General features: G+C 39.8%; 1 protein-coding gene across 5 annotated transcripts in view; it reads right to left on the bottom strand.

Annotated features, from left to right (window-relative positions):
- RAP1GDS1 (Rap1 GTPase-GDP dissociation stimulator 1) overlaps positions 1–10,295 on the bottom strand; it is a 181,817-nt gene extending 171,522 nt beyond the window's left edge. For 3 of the 5 annotated variants that reach the window (XM_010358639.2, XM_010358644.2, XM_010358648.2), the window contains exon 1: positions 10,110–10,295. In XM_010358639.2, the coding sequence (XP_010356941.1) occupies positions 10,110–10,113 (4 nt within the window). In that variant the 5' untranslated portion in view covers positions 10,114–10,295. The remainder of the gene's footprint in view (positions 1–10,109) is intronic. The other 2 variants (XM_030916306.1, XM_030916292.1) reach the window with 1 other exon arrangement.
- Positions 10,296–18,111: the final 7,816 nt, after the last annotated feature.

The following is an 18,111-nucleotide window of genomic DNA, read 5'->3' as shown; positions in this document are numbered from 1 at the left end:
AAAAATATGTAAAGTGTAGCATAACTGACATCAATAATTCCTAATAAATGGTAATTACGAACTCAATGGTGTACTACAGCCCCCTGTACTACCCCATGAGATATAATTATTAAATTTTCAGGATTTTTACGAGGCAGTTATTAAAAGCCATTATTGAAATTATATAAACATAAATGAGTTACACTAAAACAAGAATTAACATTCAAAACCATCACTACTTACTTTACATTTTACTATTACATGTGCTAATGAGATTATGTCTATATGGTGGATATGGTATATAACGACATGCTACCTCTTATCTCTTCTCAACTCTGCATTCAGTGACACTATTTTAGTAGCTTGAAATTGGCCATGGGGGGAGTATTTACACCACAGGAAATTGACAGCCATCACAAATCAGGGCTATTTTGGAGAAAGGCTTTTAGTTAAACATCTACCAGCACCCCTCTAATTATCATTATTAAAAATTATAAAATGAGTTATATTTTGAATTCAATGAGTTTTAATTAACTATACATGTAGCGAGGTCTACTAATCTGCTAAATACAAAGATGTAGCCCAGATATTAATAAATATATTTCAGTACCAATAAGAACCTAAAATCATTTTGTGAACCAAAAGGACTTTGGAATTTACAAGTACCGTTGAATAACGCAGGCACTAGGGGTACTAATCCCCCTCTCACTCAGTCAAAAATCTACACATAACTTTTAACTCCCTAAAGCCTTAACTAATAGCCTAATGCTGACCAGAAGCCTTACCAGTAACATAAACTGTCAATTAACACATATTTTGTATGTTATATGCATCATATACCATATGCATAAAATACCATATTGTTACAATAAGGTAAGCTAGAGAAAAGAAAATGGAAGGAAGAGAAAGTTTATTTACTGTTCATCACATGGAAGTAGATCATCATAAAGGTCTTCATCCTTATTACAGCCACACTGAGTAGGCTGAGAAGAGGAGGGGCTCATCTAGCTGTCTCAGGTGTGGCATAGGTGGAGAAGGTGAAAGGTGAGGCAGGAGAGGCAGACTCACTTAGTATAGCTTTTATTGAAAAAAAAATCCACATGTAAGTGGAACTGTGCTGTTCAAATCCATGTTATTCAAGGGTCAACTGTACAACCAATCATAGCTAGGAGCTCAATTTAACCACTTCCATTTATAACTATCCTAGTCACTGGTTTTAACTCCTGAAATGCTTCTAGTAACCAAAATGGTAAAAATAGAAGCACTTGAGAGAATTATTTCACCTGCAATTTGAATACAGCATCCGTATCTTAGCCAGCATGGGAAATGGTTTTCTAGGTCATTTATTTAGACAAAGCTAATAAGTTGGTTTGAACCTTAAGTTGCTACCTCAAGTGTACATTACCATTTGAACACTAAAGAAAAACAAGTTATATAGAGATTATGTTTAGGATACCAATGATATGGAGTGTATTTCAAACTTTAGTTTCAGGGAATCACAGGCTTTTATAACTGAAATAGTCTTTATAACTAGTATGGTTTGAATGTTTTTGTCCCCTCAAAAACTCATGTTGAAATTTAATCCCCAATACAACAGTACTGGAAGGTGGGGCCTAATGGGAGGTATTTAGGTCATGAGGGCTCTGCCCTCATAAATAGATTAATGGCATCATAAAAAGAGCTTACCAGAATGGATTTTCTCTTTTGCTTTTCTGTTGGGTGAGGGCACAAGGTTTCTCCTCTTTGGAGGACACAGCAACTAGGCGTCATCTTGAAACCAAAGACCAAACCTGCGGGCACTTTGATCTTGTAGTTCCCAGACTCCAGAACTCTGAGACAAAATTTCTGTTCTTTATAAATTACCCAGCCTCCAGCATTCTGTTATAGCAGCACAAAATGGACTGAGACAATAACCTATTCTAATATCTTCATTTATTATTTACATCTAGGTAAATACAGGTTCAGTATCCCTAACGCAAAATGCTTTAGACCATTAGTGTTTCAGATTTTGAAATTATTCAGATTTTGGAATATGTGCATGATACTAACTGGTTTAACATCCCTAATCCAAAAATCTGAAACCAAAAATCCAAATGCTGCAATGTGCATTTCCTTTGAGTGTCAAATCAGCATTCAAAAAGTTTCAGATTTTGGAGCATTTCAGATTTTGGATTAGGGATCCTCAACCTCTATTTTTATTTTATTTCAGCTATTGAGTTGTATGAGTTCCTGATTATTTTTACATGTTAACCCCTAATCGGATATATGGCTTGCAAATATTTCCCCTCATTACATAAGCTGCCTTTTCATTTTGTTGATTGTTTCCTTTGCTATAGAGAAACTTACTAATTTGATGAAGTCCCACTTGTATATTTTTGCTTTTGTTGCCTGTGCTTCTGGTGCCATAAACAAAAAATCATTGCCAACACCAATATGGAGCTTTTCTCCAGTATTTTTTTGTGGGCATCTTATGCTTTTCAAATTCAAATCTTTTGTTTAAATTTCTGACCCATTTTGAGTTGATTTTTGTATACGGGGTGAATAAGGATCCAATGTCATTCTTCAGTATGTGGATATCTAGTTTTGACAACAGTGTTTATTGAAGAGATTGTCCTGTCCCCACTGTGTTTCCTTGGCTTTTTTTTTTTTTTTTTTTTTTTAAGATCAATTGACTGTAAATCCTTGGGTTTATTTCTGGCCTCTCTATTCTGTTCCATTGATCTATGTGTCTGCTTTTATGCCAGTACCATACTGTTTTGATCACTAGAGCTTTGTAACATGACTTGAATCAGGTAGTGTGATGCCTCGGGCATTTTTCTTCTTGCTCAAGATTATTTTGGCTATTCAGATATTTTGTGGCTCCATACAAATTTTAGAATTGTTTTGCTATTTCTGTGAAAAGTTTCATTGGAATTTTGATAAGGATTACATTGAATCTGCATATCACTTTCAGTAATATGAACATTGTCACAATATTAATTCTTCCAATTTATGAATATGGGATATGTTTATTTAATTCTTCAAATGTATCAATGTCTTACGGTTTTCAGTGTAGAGATCTTTCACTTTCTTGGTTAAATTTATTCCTAAATGTTTTATATTTTTGTAGCTACTGTAAATAGGATGGTTTTCTTGATTACATCCTCAGACAGTTTGCTGTTAGTGTACAGAAATGCTTCTGATTTTTCTATGCTAATTTTGTATCCTGAAACTTTACTGAATTCATTTATTAGGTCTAATAGTTTTTGTCTTTTTTTCAAGGAGTCTTTAAGGCTTTCTATGTATAAGATCATGCTATCTATAAACAGATCATTTTACTCTCCAATTTGAATGTTTTTTTTTTTCCTTTTTCTTGTCTATTTGCTCTGCTAGGACTTCTAGTATAGCAGTGGCAAGAGTGGGCATTCTTGTTTTTTTTCTCAAACTGAGACAAATCTTTCAGATTTTCACCACTAAGTGTGATGTTAGCTATGGGCTTGTCATATACGACCTTTACTATGTTTAGGCATATTCATTCTACACCAAATTTGTTGAGAGTTTTGAAAATGAAAGTATGTTGAATTTTGTCAAATGCTTTTTCTGCATCAACTGAGATATCATATGATTTTTGTTCTTCATTCTGTTAATGTGGTGTATCACATTTATTGATTTGTGTATGTTCAACCATTCTTGCAACCCAGGGATAAATCCCACTTGATCATGATGTATGATCCTCTTAATGTGATGAGATTGCAAATCGAACCACAATGAGATACCATTTCACACCAGTCAGAATGGCTATTATCAAAAAGCAAAAAAAAAAAAAAAAAAAAAAAAAAAAAAAAAAAAAAAAAAAAAACCAGAACAAAAAAGAACAGAAAACAAAAAACAGATGCTGTAAGGCTGTGGAGAAAAGGGAATGTTTTTACACTTAGTGGAAATACAATCCCATTACTGGGTATATTTGCAGAGGAAAATAAATCATGCTACCAAAAAGACACATGCTCTTGGATCTTCATCGCAGCACTATTCACAATAACAAAGACATGAAATCAACCCAGGTGCCTATCAATAGTGGACTGGATAAACTAAATGTGGCACATATATACCATGGAATACTATGCACCCACAAAAAAGAATGAAATCATGTCCTTTGCAGCAACATGGATGGAGCTGGAGGCCACTATCCTAAGCAAATTAACATGGAAACAAAAAACCCAAATACCACACGTTCTCATTTATAAGTGGAAGCTAAGCACTGGGTGTATATATGGACATAAAGATGAGAACAACAGACACTGGGGACTACTAGAGAGGGACAAATGGAGGGAGGTAAGGGCTGAAAAACTACCCATTGGGTACTATGCACAGTACCTGGGTGATGGGATTATTCATACTCCAAAACTGTCAAGTAATATGCCCATGTAACAAGACTGCACATGTACCTTCTGAAGCTAAACTAAAAGTTGAAATTATTTTAAAAAAAGAACTAATACCAATCCTCCTCAAACTCTTTCCAAACAATGAAGAAAGGGAAATACTTCCAAACTCATTTAATGAGGCCAGCATGACCCTGATACCAAAGTCAGACAACGATACTACAAGAAAAGAAATTACAAGCTAATATCCTTAATAAACATAAATAGAAAAATCCTCAACAAAATACTGGCAAACTGAACTCAACATCAACATGTATTTTAAATTAAACTTTTTCCCCATCAGTTATCCAAACATTTGGCTATATAAAATTACATCAGGTTCCCAAAGGACTGGATCTTCCTCCTTCATTCCTCCTGATGTTCACGACTGGATATTAAAATTTAGGTAATTCTGATGGCTGTTGTCAGTGCCACCAATAACTCCAGAAATGCTATGTTCAATCTCAGGTTCAATCAGGAATTTCTGAAAACATCCAATTTCCCCAAAGTCACCTAGAAATTCCAAGATTCCACTATGAAAGCAAAATCACTTTGGTTCTTAAAACAAATTAAGGCTATTTTAACTTTTTAAATAGTAGTAGTACAGACTTCAGAATATGACTACCAAGGATAGTGAATTCAACCCTTCTCTCATATGAAAAAAGACATATACAAAACAGATATAATGCCAACCGAAGAAACATTTTTAAATTTACCAATCTAGCATCTATGCTTTTTTTGAAATCACAAACTTTAGTAATTACTAGCTTTCAAAAATATTTTATCACCCTGCCTAGACTTGCAAAGATCAGGCAAAATTAGTGTTTATTATTTAGCTATGAAAACCATTCCTGGACTTGGAAATATAGGCAAAATAAAATGACTATAAGTTTGATACATATCTACAGAGAAAAATACAACTCTAGGAATTAAAAATATAAATTTTTATAATATATATAATATAATATAAATATAAATTAAAAAAAGTATACCTATAATCTAAAGAAGTCTCAAATTCACAAAGTCTAAGAGTAAAAGTGATAAAACCATTCATCAGTAAAGAGTATCACTTAGGCAAAATGCTGTACAAAATTATAAAATCATTCTAGACTCACTCTGCATGACAGACATTATAAAAATAAAAATTGTACTATACTAAGTCACAAAGACATTAAAAATGAAATGTCAAAGAAATGTGAGGCACTATGTGAAATTAAAAATTATTCTTAGACAAGAAAACAGCACATGTCAGTCCATGTAAAATGGAACACTAAAATAATTTTTTAATATTTGTAAATTAAAATACATTTAAAATTTTAAAATATTTTCTAAAATGTAATATGTCAAGCAGAGTGAGTTAAAAACATTTTTAAAAACCTATGTGTTCTCACAGATCTTTAAACAAGGTGAGAAATACAGCATGACTACACCTAGTGAACCGTTTCCACTTACTATTCACCTAGCCTTTACAACTGACCTCCATATTACTAAACCTCTTAAAGTGGCTTTTTAGAAAAAGATAGTGGGTAATATCCTAACCAAAGCACTTAGAGCCTGTTCTCAGTCCTTATCACCCTCCTGACTGTTCTGAAAAAAAAAGACCTTATTGACTATTCACTCTTTCTTAAAACCAACCATATACCAATTCTAGTCTTTCACTCTTCTGTGTTTTTCAGTGTGAAATCATACCATTCCTTTTTCCCTAACTACGGGAAACTTAAGGAACCCCATTCCTCAAGATTCTTACCAGGGACAATTTTCCTCTTTTTCTTTGTTGACTCTCATCCTCTGATGTAACTTCAAGTATCACCTCAGGATATTTGTGGATAACTTCCAGATCTCTAATTCAAATTGTACACTCAAAAGTTAAAATAAATGTTTGTTAACTATTTTTTATCTAGTTTCAGTCAACAAATTTTTCTACATAGCTACTATGTGCCAGACACTAGTGTTAGAAATGTATTCAAATCCCAATATGACAACGTCCTTGTCATCAAGGAGCAGAGACTAAAGGACAGATCAAATAGCCTAACTCAATAGGTACAAAATTGGGTATCTATGTTTCCTCTTCCTGTTAACTGAATATGTATCAGGAAAGTCTCGTATCCTCATTATCACCCAGGCTAAAACCTGTGACTCTTCATTCCATACTCAATGGGTTGCCAAGTAAATCCTATTCTTTATTTGCAATATTCTATTCCCATTGCCATAACCTGGTTCAAGTCATTAAACATTTTCGTCCAAACTCCAACAACAATCTTCTGAAGCGTTCTCTAGTTTCTCATCCAAGCCATCCTGCACTCAACTGACAAATCTGCCTATACCACAGATGTGATCCATCACTTAACTGCATAAAAAAGTTTAGTGGTCTCTCAATAGGTAAAGTCAGGTTAAAATTCTTCAGCTTGGCATTTTAGAACCTCCATTGTCTGGTCATTAGCTATCACTGTACTACGTTTTCATGTCTGTTACCCACTATTTCCTTACCTTTTGCTCTAGCCAAACAATGTTGTTTAATCATATCCTGGAAACTCATAAAATGTTTCCTATCTCTCTATCTTCATTTAAGTCATTTCTCCTCCAACCCCAGACCAACTCCATTCTGATTAAGAGTCTCATTTCTACCTTTAAGAAGTTTAATCCACCTTTGGTTCAAATAACACCATTTCTCTAAAACGTTCTCTCCATTCTCTGAATCTATAATATATGTAAAAGTCTTTTATATAACTCATACATTTACTTCTATTATAATTTGTGTGTCATATTGTACACTGTAGTACAGTATACTGCACACTGTTGATATCCAACAAACACTAAACGTATGTTGAATCTGAAATATGACATATACATAAAATAGTAGCTATGGCCATAAAGTCATATAGGAATTTTCTTTCACTCTCTTGTGTAGGAAATTATTGCTATAAGAATATATATATATATTTTTTTTCTGAGACGGAGTTTCGCTCTTGTTGCCCAGGCTAGAGTGCAATGGCATGATCTCGGCTCACTGCAACCTCCGCCTCCCGGGTTCAAGTGATTCTCCTGCCTCAGCCTCCCACACAGCTGGGATTACAGGCGCCGGTCACCATGCCCGGCTAATTTTTTTTTGTATTTTTAGTAGAGACAGGGTTTCACCATGTTAGTCAGGCTGGTCTCCAACTCCTGACCTCAGGTGATCCACTTGCTCGGCCTCCCGAAGTGCGTGCCCAGCCGAGCACATCTTTAAAAATCAACCTTATTTATTTCTTTTGACAAATTAAAAAGCACTTCTCCCTCCCCCCATCATTAACCAGTATACCTTCTACCTTCTTATGGGTACATGAATTGTAATACTAACTTCCTTGGCTCAGATATAAAACTGTTACCCAAGGTTTCAATTTTAAATTATCATATGTACTTACTGATCATACATGAAACTGCCTTACCATTGCCTGAGGTTGACTCAAAACCTACCTACAGTGTACTGGGAGGCATGGTACAATTATACCTTTCTGTTTCTGCTTATCCCCCAACTAGATAATATGTGCCAGTCCAAATGTTTGTTCAGAGACTAAATCTTCAGATGCAAAAGTTGAAAACAATAGGTGGTTTTAAGTTCAACAATTTGCCAAAGATTTACTGAATTCCTATTTGAAAAGCACTATGGGGAACACAAAAAATAATAAGACATTTTTCATCTTCTGGGATTCATGATTAAATGCACAGCACACACACATAAACAACTCCATTACATGGCAGATTATATAAGTGCTAAAAAGCTTCTAACAAGGTACAAACAGTGCTTATGAAGAGAGAGAGATTAACCAAAGAGTATCAGAGATGGCTTCAAAATGAGAGATAGGTTTCTATTTGGCCCTTTTTAAAAATCAAGCAATAGCATTCAAGATTTTGAAGATGATATTTAAGTAGATAATTTAATCTCTTTTAGGTATTTTTATTCACTAGTGTTGTAACGAAATTGGATTTTTTCCACTGAAAAAGTACGGATTTAACATGTAAGTTACAATGTTAAATGGTTTGTTTGAGGCTCACCTGGAAACATAGGAAAATGTATTCTTCAAGCCAAACTTGAACTTACAGTCCAATATCAGATAGGGTTATTGGACATACGGTGTATTTCCTTTGAACATACACACATTTATCTGTGTATGTATGTTCAAAGGAAACATACATAAACGTGTGTATGTTTGACGGAAATACAACGCTTGTCCAATAATCTGATATAATACCTATTTAAAATTCTACTTTAAGAGAAAGAGTAGACACGCATAAACGGCCCACCCAATTTTTACAGAAATTTGTTCAGCACATCAAGAGTACTCATATTAAAAAAAAAAAAAAAAAAAAAAAAAAAAACTTAACTGAAAATAAAATTCAGAGCTGTAGACCTTTTTTGATTCATACCACCTCCTCCATCAACCCTGGCCTCTTCCAGATATATGGCCAAAGGTCGGGATCAAAGCCTGAAGTATTTGCTGTTCCAGAAAACTCTATGGACACCATTCCCAGGTTTAGATACTTCTTGAAGATTCTGAGTTGCGCAACCTAACTCTGAACGTGTTGAGCACTGTATTAACAGATGAAAGGATCACATTCATCTCAATCTTTAAATAACTCGCACAGAAGGGGTGGGAAAAGTCCCAGTTGACAGATGCCAAGGGAGCAAATTTTAAAAAGAGGAAATTATGACAGACAGGGGTGGAAGCAAACTGGGGAACTTAGTACAAGTCGCTACTATTAAAAGAAACTTTGAGCTCTTAATTACACGATAGCATTCATCAGACGTTTCTGTGATTACTGAATGTAACAGTTAAGCAATAGATGATGTAAAAAAATTAGGTTAAATTTATACATCGTTTTATAAAACATATTTGCTCTTAAATATCTCATCCAAACCAATATCTTCAGATTAACTATAAATACAAAAGAACTAAAATCAGATTATGCAGATTAGACAGGGGGAAGCTGGGAAAGAATAACTACCATGTAAGTTCGGTAACAACGTTACAGGGCGCAGTTTCCTGCTACAGAAGACAGACGAAGGAATCCAAAAAATAGGCTGAGTACAGGAATATTGCACACTGTAGTCACCCAGCACTAATTCTACAGCGAGCGGCTCTATCCTGCCTCACGTTCCTCGTGGCCTCTGACAAGTCATCCTTTCAACCTATGAGGCTGTCCGCTCTCCCCCTTGGAAAATAATTTCCGTGCAGGTTGTAACATCTCCCTCACAAACTACTTGCTTCCACTTCCCCGCCCGGGATGAGGACTCTCCACGACGGGGAAAGGTCGCACTGACAGAGAAGGAAGTTACATGAAGTGGTCGTGGTCGGACCCGAGCCTCGAGCTCAGCAGCCGCGGGGGAAAAGGAAGCGGGCGGCCTCCGGAGAAACGGGGATGGAGCCGCGGATGCGAGCCCGCGAGGCAGGCTCCGTGGTGCCCGGGCACCGGCAGGAAGAATGGAGGAGGGGAGGCGAGACTGCGAGGTGCCGGGGAGCCGGGCGGCGGTCCGGCCCGCGGCCGACCCCACCCCAGCCCGCGCTCGGGACCCTCCCAGCCCCGGCACCCGGCGTGCGTTCCGCGTGCGCCGACTCTACCCGGAGGAACAGCCACCGTCTCACACCCGGGGACTGGAGAAATTCGGCAACTTTGCGCGAGAAATGCTTCCCACCCTGCAGCACGCCGAGAAAGAAAAAAATGTCAGGCGATGACGGGGGAGGAAGGATGACTTACCCATGTTGCTCCCCGAGGGTGAGGAACCGGCGGGGCGAGGCGAAGGTCTCCGGTGCGGGCGGCGCGGCTCTGTGTCCTCCCTCTACCTCCGTCTCTCCCGCAGCCAGGGAGGGACCCACGGGGGGCGGCCGCCGGGGAGGAGCAGCTGGTGCTGCTGCAGGCGGCGCGGCCGCGGCGGGGACGAGCGGCGGGGGGCGGGGCGGGGCGGGGCGGGGCGGGGCTGGCGGGCGCAGCCTGCGGCGGGCGCGGCTCCGAGCGGGCGGCTGAGACGCGGTAGCCTGCCTGAAGAGCGCCGGCTCCGACTCGCTGCCCGCGAGCGCCCCGCCCTCCCCACGGAGCATGCTCAGTGCCCTTTCCACCCCTCCCTCTGTGGCGAGCAAGGCTAAGCGTGCGGGTGGGCGTGTGTTTGCAGACCCGCTGCAGCCGCGGCAGAGGATCTTCATGGCGGCCGTCTGAGGGGCGGAGGGTGGGCCCGGAGAAAGCAGGGAATGGGGCTATTGAGCCCGATCTGCTAACAGAGGACTCACCTCTGCCTTGCTTTCCCACCCTGACCCACCAACCCCCCACCCGGAACCCGGGCCCGCCTTCTTTATGGGACAACCCGGCCGCACAGGCCAGAATTAACCGGAGAAGAGGCTGAGCCGCCGCAGAGCTGGGAGGGGTGGTGGGAAGCCAAAGCTGACGCCTCGACACGAAGCTGGAGAGGACGTGTAGGCGACTAGGCCTGCGCCTCTTGGGGACACCTGAGGACGCCCGCTGGGCAACTGGCCGAGGAGCGGCCGCCGGGAGGGTGCTCTATAGCAGGCGTGTCATTGGGACAGTTAAGGCTGCTCTAGCAGTGGCCAGATTAGAAACAAGAGGTCCCGGCAGCGAGGAGAACGTCCGCCCCAGGATTTCCTTGAAGAGTGTGTCGTTCTCCCTCCCGGAGGAGCGCGGCCTTCCGTTCCTCGGAGGGTGCTGGAAAGGCCCTTTAACCGGGGTGCCGTCGGGCTCCATCCTGCTCTCTGTGAAAGCGGGAGGAACTACGTTCCCCAGGCTTGAAAATAGGCGTCCTGCTGGGTTGGCGGCGGCACAGCCAAGCTAACCCGGCGGAGGTCCTGTGATCCCGGGGCTGCCGCCCGCTCCCACCACCACCTCGGCCGCGGAGAGAACCTGAGCAGGGCGCTCCCACTAAGGGCGTCCTCCCGACCTGGCCTGCGCGTGAGGCCGGGGCTGGCTTCAGTCCTCTGCCCTGGGAGAGGAGGCTGGAGGAAACCCTAATCTTGCCCTGGCCCCTCCTGGGTGGGGTGCGGAATCTGGTCGCTCTCCGAGGCGCAGCGACCGCAGTCCTTCAGGGGAGAGGGTGCAGTCAGCAGTACAACCTGTGGGAGAAAGATAGCTGAATCGAGGTGTCTTTCCGCTGTCAACTTTCACTCGGTCAATCCAATGTTGAGACAGGGCTTTTTTTTTGTTTTTTAATTAGTCACCTATTGTCACAGACATCAGTTTCTGCTGGGTGACTGGTATTTCGAGCACACAAATCTGAAGGGGCCCTGTAATTTGTTAAGCAAAGAGCAGGTTTTATGTGATTTTTCTACAGTAAGAAACGATAATTAAAAAGGTTTAGTAAAACAGGAAAATACAATTTAACTGCTAAAGTCAACTATATGGGACTTTTCTGATGCACGAGACTATCAGGCATCTCACTCTCAGGATGATGCTCTTCTTGTTTGCCTCTCAAAATAATCACACTACATTAGTTCCCTAGGGATGCTGTAACATACCACAAATTGGATGGCTTAGAACAACAAATTATTATCTCACAATTCTGGAGGCCAGAAGTTTGAAATCAAGGTGTAGGCAGGGCTGTGCTCCCTCTGAGGGCACTAGGAAAGCATCTCATTCAGGCCTCTCTCGTAGCTTCTGGTGGTTTCTTGGTATGTGGCAGCAAAATTCCAATCTGAACATGGCTGTTTTCCCAGTGTTCTTGTGTGTTCAAATTTCCCTTTTTAATAAGAACAGCAGTCATAACGTATTAGGGGCGAACCATCCTCCAGTATAACCTCATGAACATTAATTATATCTGCAGTGATCCTATTTCCAAATCAGGTCACTTCTAAGGTACTAGGGGTTAGGACTTCTACATACGAATCTGGCCAGCCTGGCCAACATGACGAAACCCCATCCCTAACTAAAAATACAAAAAATTAGCCGGGGTCAGGCCCAATGGCTCAAAGGTCTGTAATCCTAACACTTTGGGAGGCCAAGGCGGGCGGATCACTTAAGGTGAGGAGTTGGAGACCAGCCTGGCCAACATGGCGAAACCCGATTTCTACTACAAAATAAATAAATAAATAAATTAGCTGGGCGTGGTGGCACGTGCCTGTAATCCCAGCTACTTGGGAGGCTGAGGCAGGAGAATCGCTTGAACCCGGGAGGCGGAGGTAACAGTGAGCTGAGATGGCACCACTGCACTCCAGCCTGGGCCACAGAGCAAGACCCTGTGTCAATTAAAAAAGAATCGGGGAGGGGTACACAATTCAACGCATAATACACCAACGCAGACCCACACCCTCAGGGCCCCTCACTGCCCCCACATCTGCCATGTCACACATTCATTTTGTTACTCCTCCAGAAGACCAGCCTGGGCCTTTGCATTGCTGCTCATCATTTTTTGTTCATCTCTCCTTAACCTTCATTAACCTCTTCCAGATTCTCAAGTTAACTTGCTTTATTTTTCCTACTTCCTTATCTAATTACATATTACAATAATTTCATAGAGTATCTTCTATCATTTATTTGGATGCAAGCACTGAAATTAGCAAAAGCAGCTGAAGTGGCTTTCTCACCTCCCATCTGACAGTAGTTTAAGTGCCTTTTTTGTTCTACTTCAATCTACAAGCCATCTCCTTAGCCTTCCTGCCAATTAAAACCAAAGGGTTGTTCAGGCTTAGTGCGTGTACTGAGTCCTAATGCACTGGTGTTGTAACCATAGTGAGAACCAATACTGATTGTTACATGCAGAAGTCAGTTACTTCCAGACTGGTATATTGCCTACTCCTTGCACACACAATGCTACCTCCTTTCCCCTCTCCTTTCTTGTTCTGTTATAAAAATATAACGTTTCTTTCTCATATCTTTACTTTCTTCCTTTATGTGTTTATTCAAAAGTTACCTGCATGAGATCTTCCCTGGTTATCTAAAATTTCAACACTCCTTCCCATTTCATATCCCCACTTCTATACTTTATTTTTTTCCTTAGCACTTATCAGTAAGATAATACATATTTTGCTTTTGGACTGTCTTCCACATTAAATGTAAGTTCCCCTAGGGAAATAATTTTTGTCTGCTTTATTTACCATGCCTAAACAGTGCTAGCACATAGCAAGTGCTTAATAAAAATTTGCCAGGTATGGTGGCTCACGCCTATAAATCCAGCACTTAGGGAGGCTGAGAAAGGAGGATAAGAGGATCACTTGAGGTCAGGATCACTTGAGGTCAGGATCTTGAGAGCAGCCAGTACAAGATAGCAACACCTTATATCTACATCTCTTGACATCAGGGATGTCAAGAGACTCTTCCAAAATCAATCTTACTAATACCCATATTGCAGGTTAGGCAATGGTCAGGATTTTATCAGGCCTGCTACAAAACAAAGGAAGTTCTGGCCCAGTGCAAAGGTTTTCAACTTCAGTCTAGGAAATGTCATATTTATAAAGTAACAGATTTATTTGAATGACAATTTCTGTTGAAAATTGGTTTATGATTAGCTAAATAGCTGTTATGGGGGAGTATCAAGGAAAATGTCTTTTAGAAAAGATCGGAAGCAGTACATTTTGGCAAGACTTATAACTTACCTCATTGATGCATGTAAGCTTAAAGAGGTTAGAAGGTGATTTAAATTCTTTAGAGGAAATCTATTGGGAGGGGCAACACAACAGGAAGTAGAAAGAGAGGAGAGAATGTTCTTTAAAAGTATAATAGGGAACTGATTGCCTCCTCTTCACCAAGATGTTCTGAATATCATTTAAGGGAATTTCACTGGATTAGTTAATTGAACTTTGCAGTGATAGAAAATGATTTGGCAGTGAACAACCTTCTGCCTAAACTGTTTATTTTTCAAAGACTTTGTTGGTGAGATTCAGTTAGTCCGGGTTGAACAACTGAAATGTCTTAACCTCAATGTAACCTCTTTCTCCCCTACTCTCCATTTATTTAATATTTTAGCCATTTTCTAAATGTTGTAAAATCTAAATTGTTTTCATAGTCTGTCACCTCAAACTAATGTCTACATATTTCAAGCAACTACAGACTAGATTACATACCGTTTTTAGATGGGACATACCACTTTAAAATCAGTCATGTAGTTATTGAACATTTCTTCTGAGCTCAGCACTGTGCTAGATACTATAAGAAATAGCTATAAGGGCCAGGCGCGGTGGCTCACGCCTGTAATCTCAGCACTTTGGGAGGCTGAGGTGGGCAGATCATGAGGTCAAGAGATCGAGACCATCCTGGATAACACAGTGAAATACCATCTCTGCTAAGAATACGAAAAATAAGCCAGGCGCGATGGCGGGTGCCTGTAGTCCCAGCTACTCAGGAGGCTGAGGCAGGAGAATGGCGTGAACCCGGGAGGCAGAGCTTGCAGTGAGCCGAGAACCTGCCACTGCACTCCAGCCTGGGTGACAGAACAAGACTCCCTCTCAAAAAAAAAAAAAATCGCTATAAGTATATATCATGCAAAACAAGAGAGTAAGACCAATCTCTCTTAAAAGTCTGTTCCTACTAGTATAAGGAGAACATACCTGTAGAAAGGATATAATTTTCTAGAAAGGATGGGAAGAAAATAATTCACTTCAAGACAGGGAAACAGCATGAGGTAAGACACCTATATGCCATATTCATAAGACCATTAAAAAGAGTACATATTGGCCGGATGTTGTTGCTCACACCCGTAATCCCAGCACTTTGGGAGGCCAAGGCAGGCGGATCACTTGAAGTCAGGAGTTCAAGACCAGCCTGGCCAACATAGTGAAACCTCATCTCTACTAAAAATACAAAAATTAGCTGGGCCTGGTGGCGCGTGCCTGTGGTCCCCAGCTACTTGGGAGGCTGAACCAGGAGAATCACCTTAACCCAGGAGGTGGAGGTTGCAGTGAGCCAAGATTACACCACTGCACTCCAGCCTGAGTGAGGGAGTGAGACTCTGTCTAAAAAAAAAAAAAAAAAAAAGATGCGGGGGTACTTATTGTGGTATCTTGAGAAATAAGATTAAAAATTTACTATGAAGAACAGATTGTGAGGGGCTGAAAAAGCCAGCCATAAGAATTTAAACTTGATAAGTTAGGAAATAAGAAACCATTGAAAGTTTCTTGAGAAATGGAATAGCGTGGCAAAAACAGAATTGAAAGAGGAGAAGTAGTGCATCAAAGAAAGTAATATTTATTGTTATTTAATAATATTACAATTTTAGTAATTATTGTAATTTTTTTTCTTTTTTTCTTTTTTCTTTTTTTTTTTTTTTTTTTTTTTGAGACAGAGTTTCACTCCGTTGCCCTGTCTCGAGTACAATGGTGTGATCTTGGCTCACCGCAACCTCCACCTCCTGGGTTCAACCAATTCTTCTGCCTCAGCCTCCTGAGTAGCTGGGACTACAGGCACCCTCCACCACACCCAGCTAATTTTTGTATTTTTAGTAGAGATGGGGTTTCACCATATTGGCCAGGCTGGTCTCGGACTCCTAACCTCGTGATCTGCCCGCCTCAGCCTCCCAAAATGTCGGGATTACAGGTGTGAGCCACCGTACCCGGCTGTAATTATTGTAATTTAAGTAATATTGAGAGATGCGTCATTCTGTCTGGGAATTAGGTACACAGGGTGAATTTTTGGTCCTGAAAGAGTGTAGTGATAGAGACAGACAAGTAAATAGTTAAAATACAGTGCTACAACTACCACACTGGGGTAGTGTGGAAGAATATGGGTATAACATTTAACTCTATCATAGAAAGCCTCCTGGAGAAGATGCTATCTGAGCAGAGACCTGAGGAATGAATAGAGTCAACTAGGCAGGGGGCTAAATGTACACAGACCTGGAGGCAAGAGTTTGAATCTTTAAGAAACCTGCAAGCAGTGCTTTCTGGCTAGCATGAAGCATGCAAAGATGTAGGGAAAGAGAGAAGGTCATGGGACAAGAATGAAGAAGTTAGAGGGATCAAATCTTGTAGGGGCCTTGACATCTGACCTAAGATATTGGATAGTATCCCAAGGGAATCAGGAGCCATTAGAGGGTCTTAAGTTTAAAACCAACATTGTTAAATTTATATTTTAGTAGTTGCAAAGTAGAAAATGGCTAAGATATACCTAATGTAAATGACGAGTTAATGGGTGCAGCACACCAACATGGCACATGTATATATACGTAACAAACCTGCACGTTGTGCACATGTACCCTAGAACTTAAAGTATAATTAAAAAAAAGAAAATGGCTAATAACGGAGTGTAGACCAGAGACTGAGAGACTATTAAGAGACTCTTGTAATATTCCAGATGTGAACTGAAGTAAATTAAAAGCAGTGGGGTTAGAGAGTAATGGACAGTCTTGAGAAATATTAAGGAAGTAGTATTGGCTTGATGATTGATTAGAGGTTGTGTGGAATTATTTATGTGTCAGAAATTCTCATATATTACTATTAAATAATATAACAGTGCTATGTATGAAGTATTATTATGTCAGCTTTACAAATAATGAAAAATGCTCAGAGATTAAATAATTTAACTTAGGATCTATAACTAATAAGTAAAAAAAGCAGAAGTAATTTCTAAGCCTCTCTGGCTCAGATCCTCACAGCAAAAATAATATGCAGATAAATGTGTTGAGGGAAAATGCCCTATATATTGTGTGACCTCCACACATTAAAAAATAATACAATGTTATAAAATATCTTTATTTCAATAAAGATGTTCATGCCTTTAAAATATGATTTATCAATATTTGTTCCTACTCTTAAATTTACAGATATAAGAAGAATCTCTGTATTACTATCATATCATTTTATGAATGGATGTTTAACAAAGATACTTTTGATTAAGACATAGGTTCAGTTATTCTTGAAATAATATTTAGCCTATTTTATAATAATTTCAACTGGCTTTGCCGTTCTGCCCACCTCAGTTCTTAACTCGTTCTTAGGAGTGATATCCACTCAGAGAAGAACGAGCTCTCATTTTAAAGAAGCCTTACTGAGTTTTCTCACATCATTGTATCTTCCACATTTCATAATAAAGTTGTGCCAAAGTAAAATAAGAGGTGGCTTGAGAACACCAAGAAACCTGATGGCTGACAACATTACCATAGCGGGAAAGAGAGTCCAGGAAATGAGAATGTCGAGTCTCATTCCACCGCTAACTACTTCTGATAGTTAATTTTGTCTCTCTGAGCAGTTAACTTTGTCTCTGGCTCTCGTAATTCCTGTTGGTAAAAATTGTGAATTATAATATCTGCATGTCAAGGGGAGAAGCCATGAATTGTCTTTCAAATGTAAGAAATATATTTCTCATGGAGTTTGGTTCTAGTAGAGGGATTTAGTTCTACCACCTAAAATCATCTCCACTCTCCACCCTCCACCCTACCTACCTACATGTACACATGTTCACAGACTCACTGAAGACATCCTCCACGTCTTAAAGCATTCCATTCTTTCTACCTCGGTCTAGCCTAAGGGAAAACTGGGAAGTAACTGAAATTTGTCCTTGATGCTCTTGGAATTATTTGTATCAGAAACTCTCATATAAGGCTAACCACATAAGTTAGTTTTGTTACAGATAAAGACATAGAGAATCAAAATATTTTAATTCGTTTGTCTAATGTCACATGACCAATACAATGTAGAATTGGAATTTGAACATGGTCTGTTTGATTTCAAAGTCCATCGTCTTTCCATTTCATCACACTGCCTTGGGTAAATTTGTTCCTCACCCCTAAGCTTACCTCCACTGTGACATTCCATGAGAAAGAGAAGTC

The sequence above is a fragment of the Rhinopithecus roxellana genome, chromosome 2, assembly GCF_007565055.1.
Source record: "Rhinopithecus roxellana isolate Shanxi Qingling chromosome 2, ASM756505v1, whole genome shotgun sequence".
NCBI lineage: Eukaryota > Metazoa > Chordata > Mammalia > Primates > Cercopithecidae > Rhinopithecus > Rhinopithecus roxellana.
This window is presented reverse-complemented; position numbering and strand designations above follow the sequence as displayed.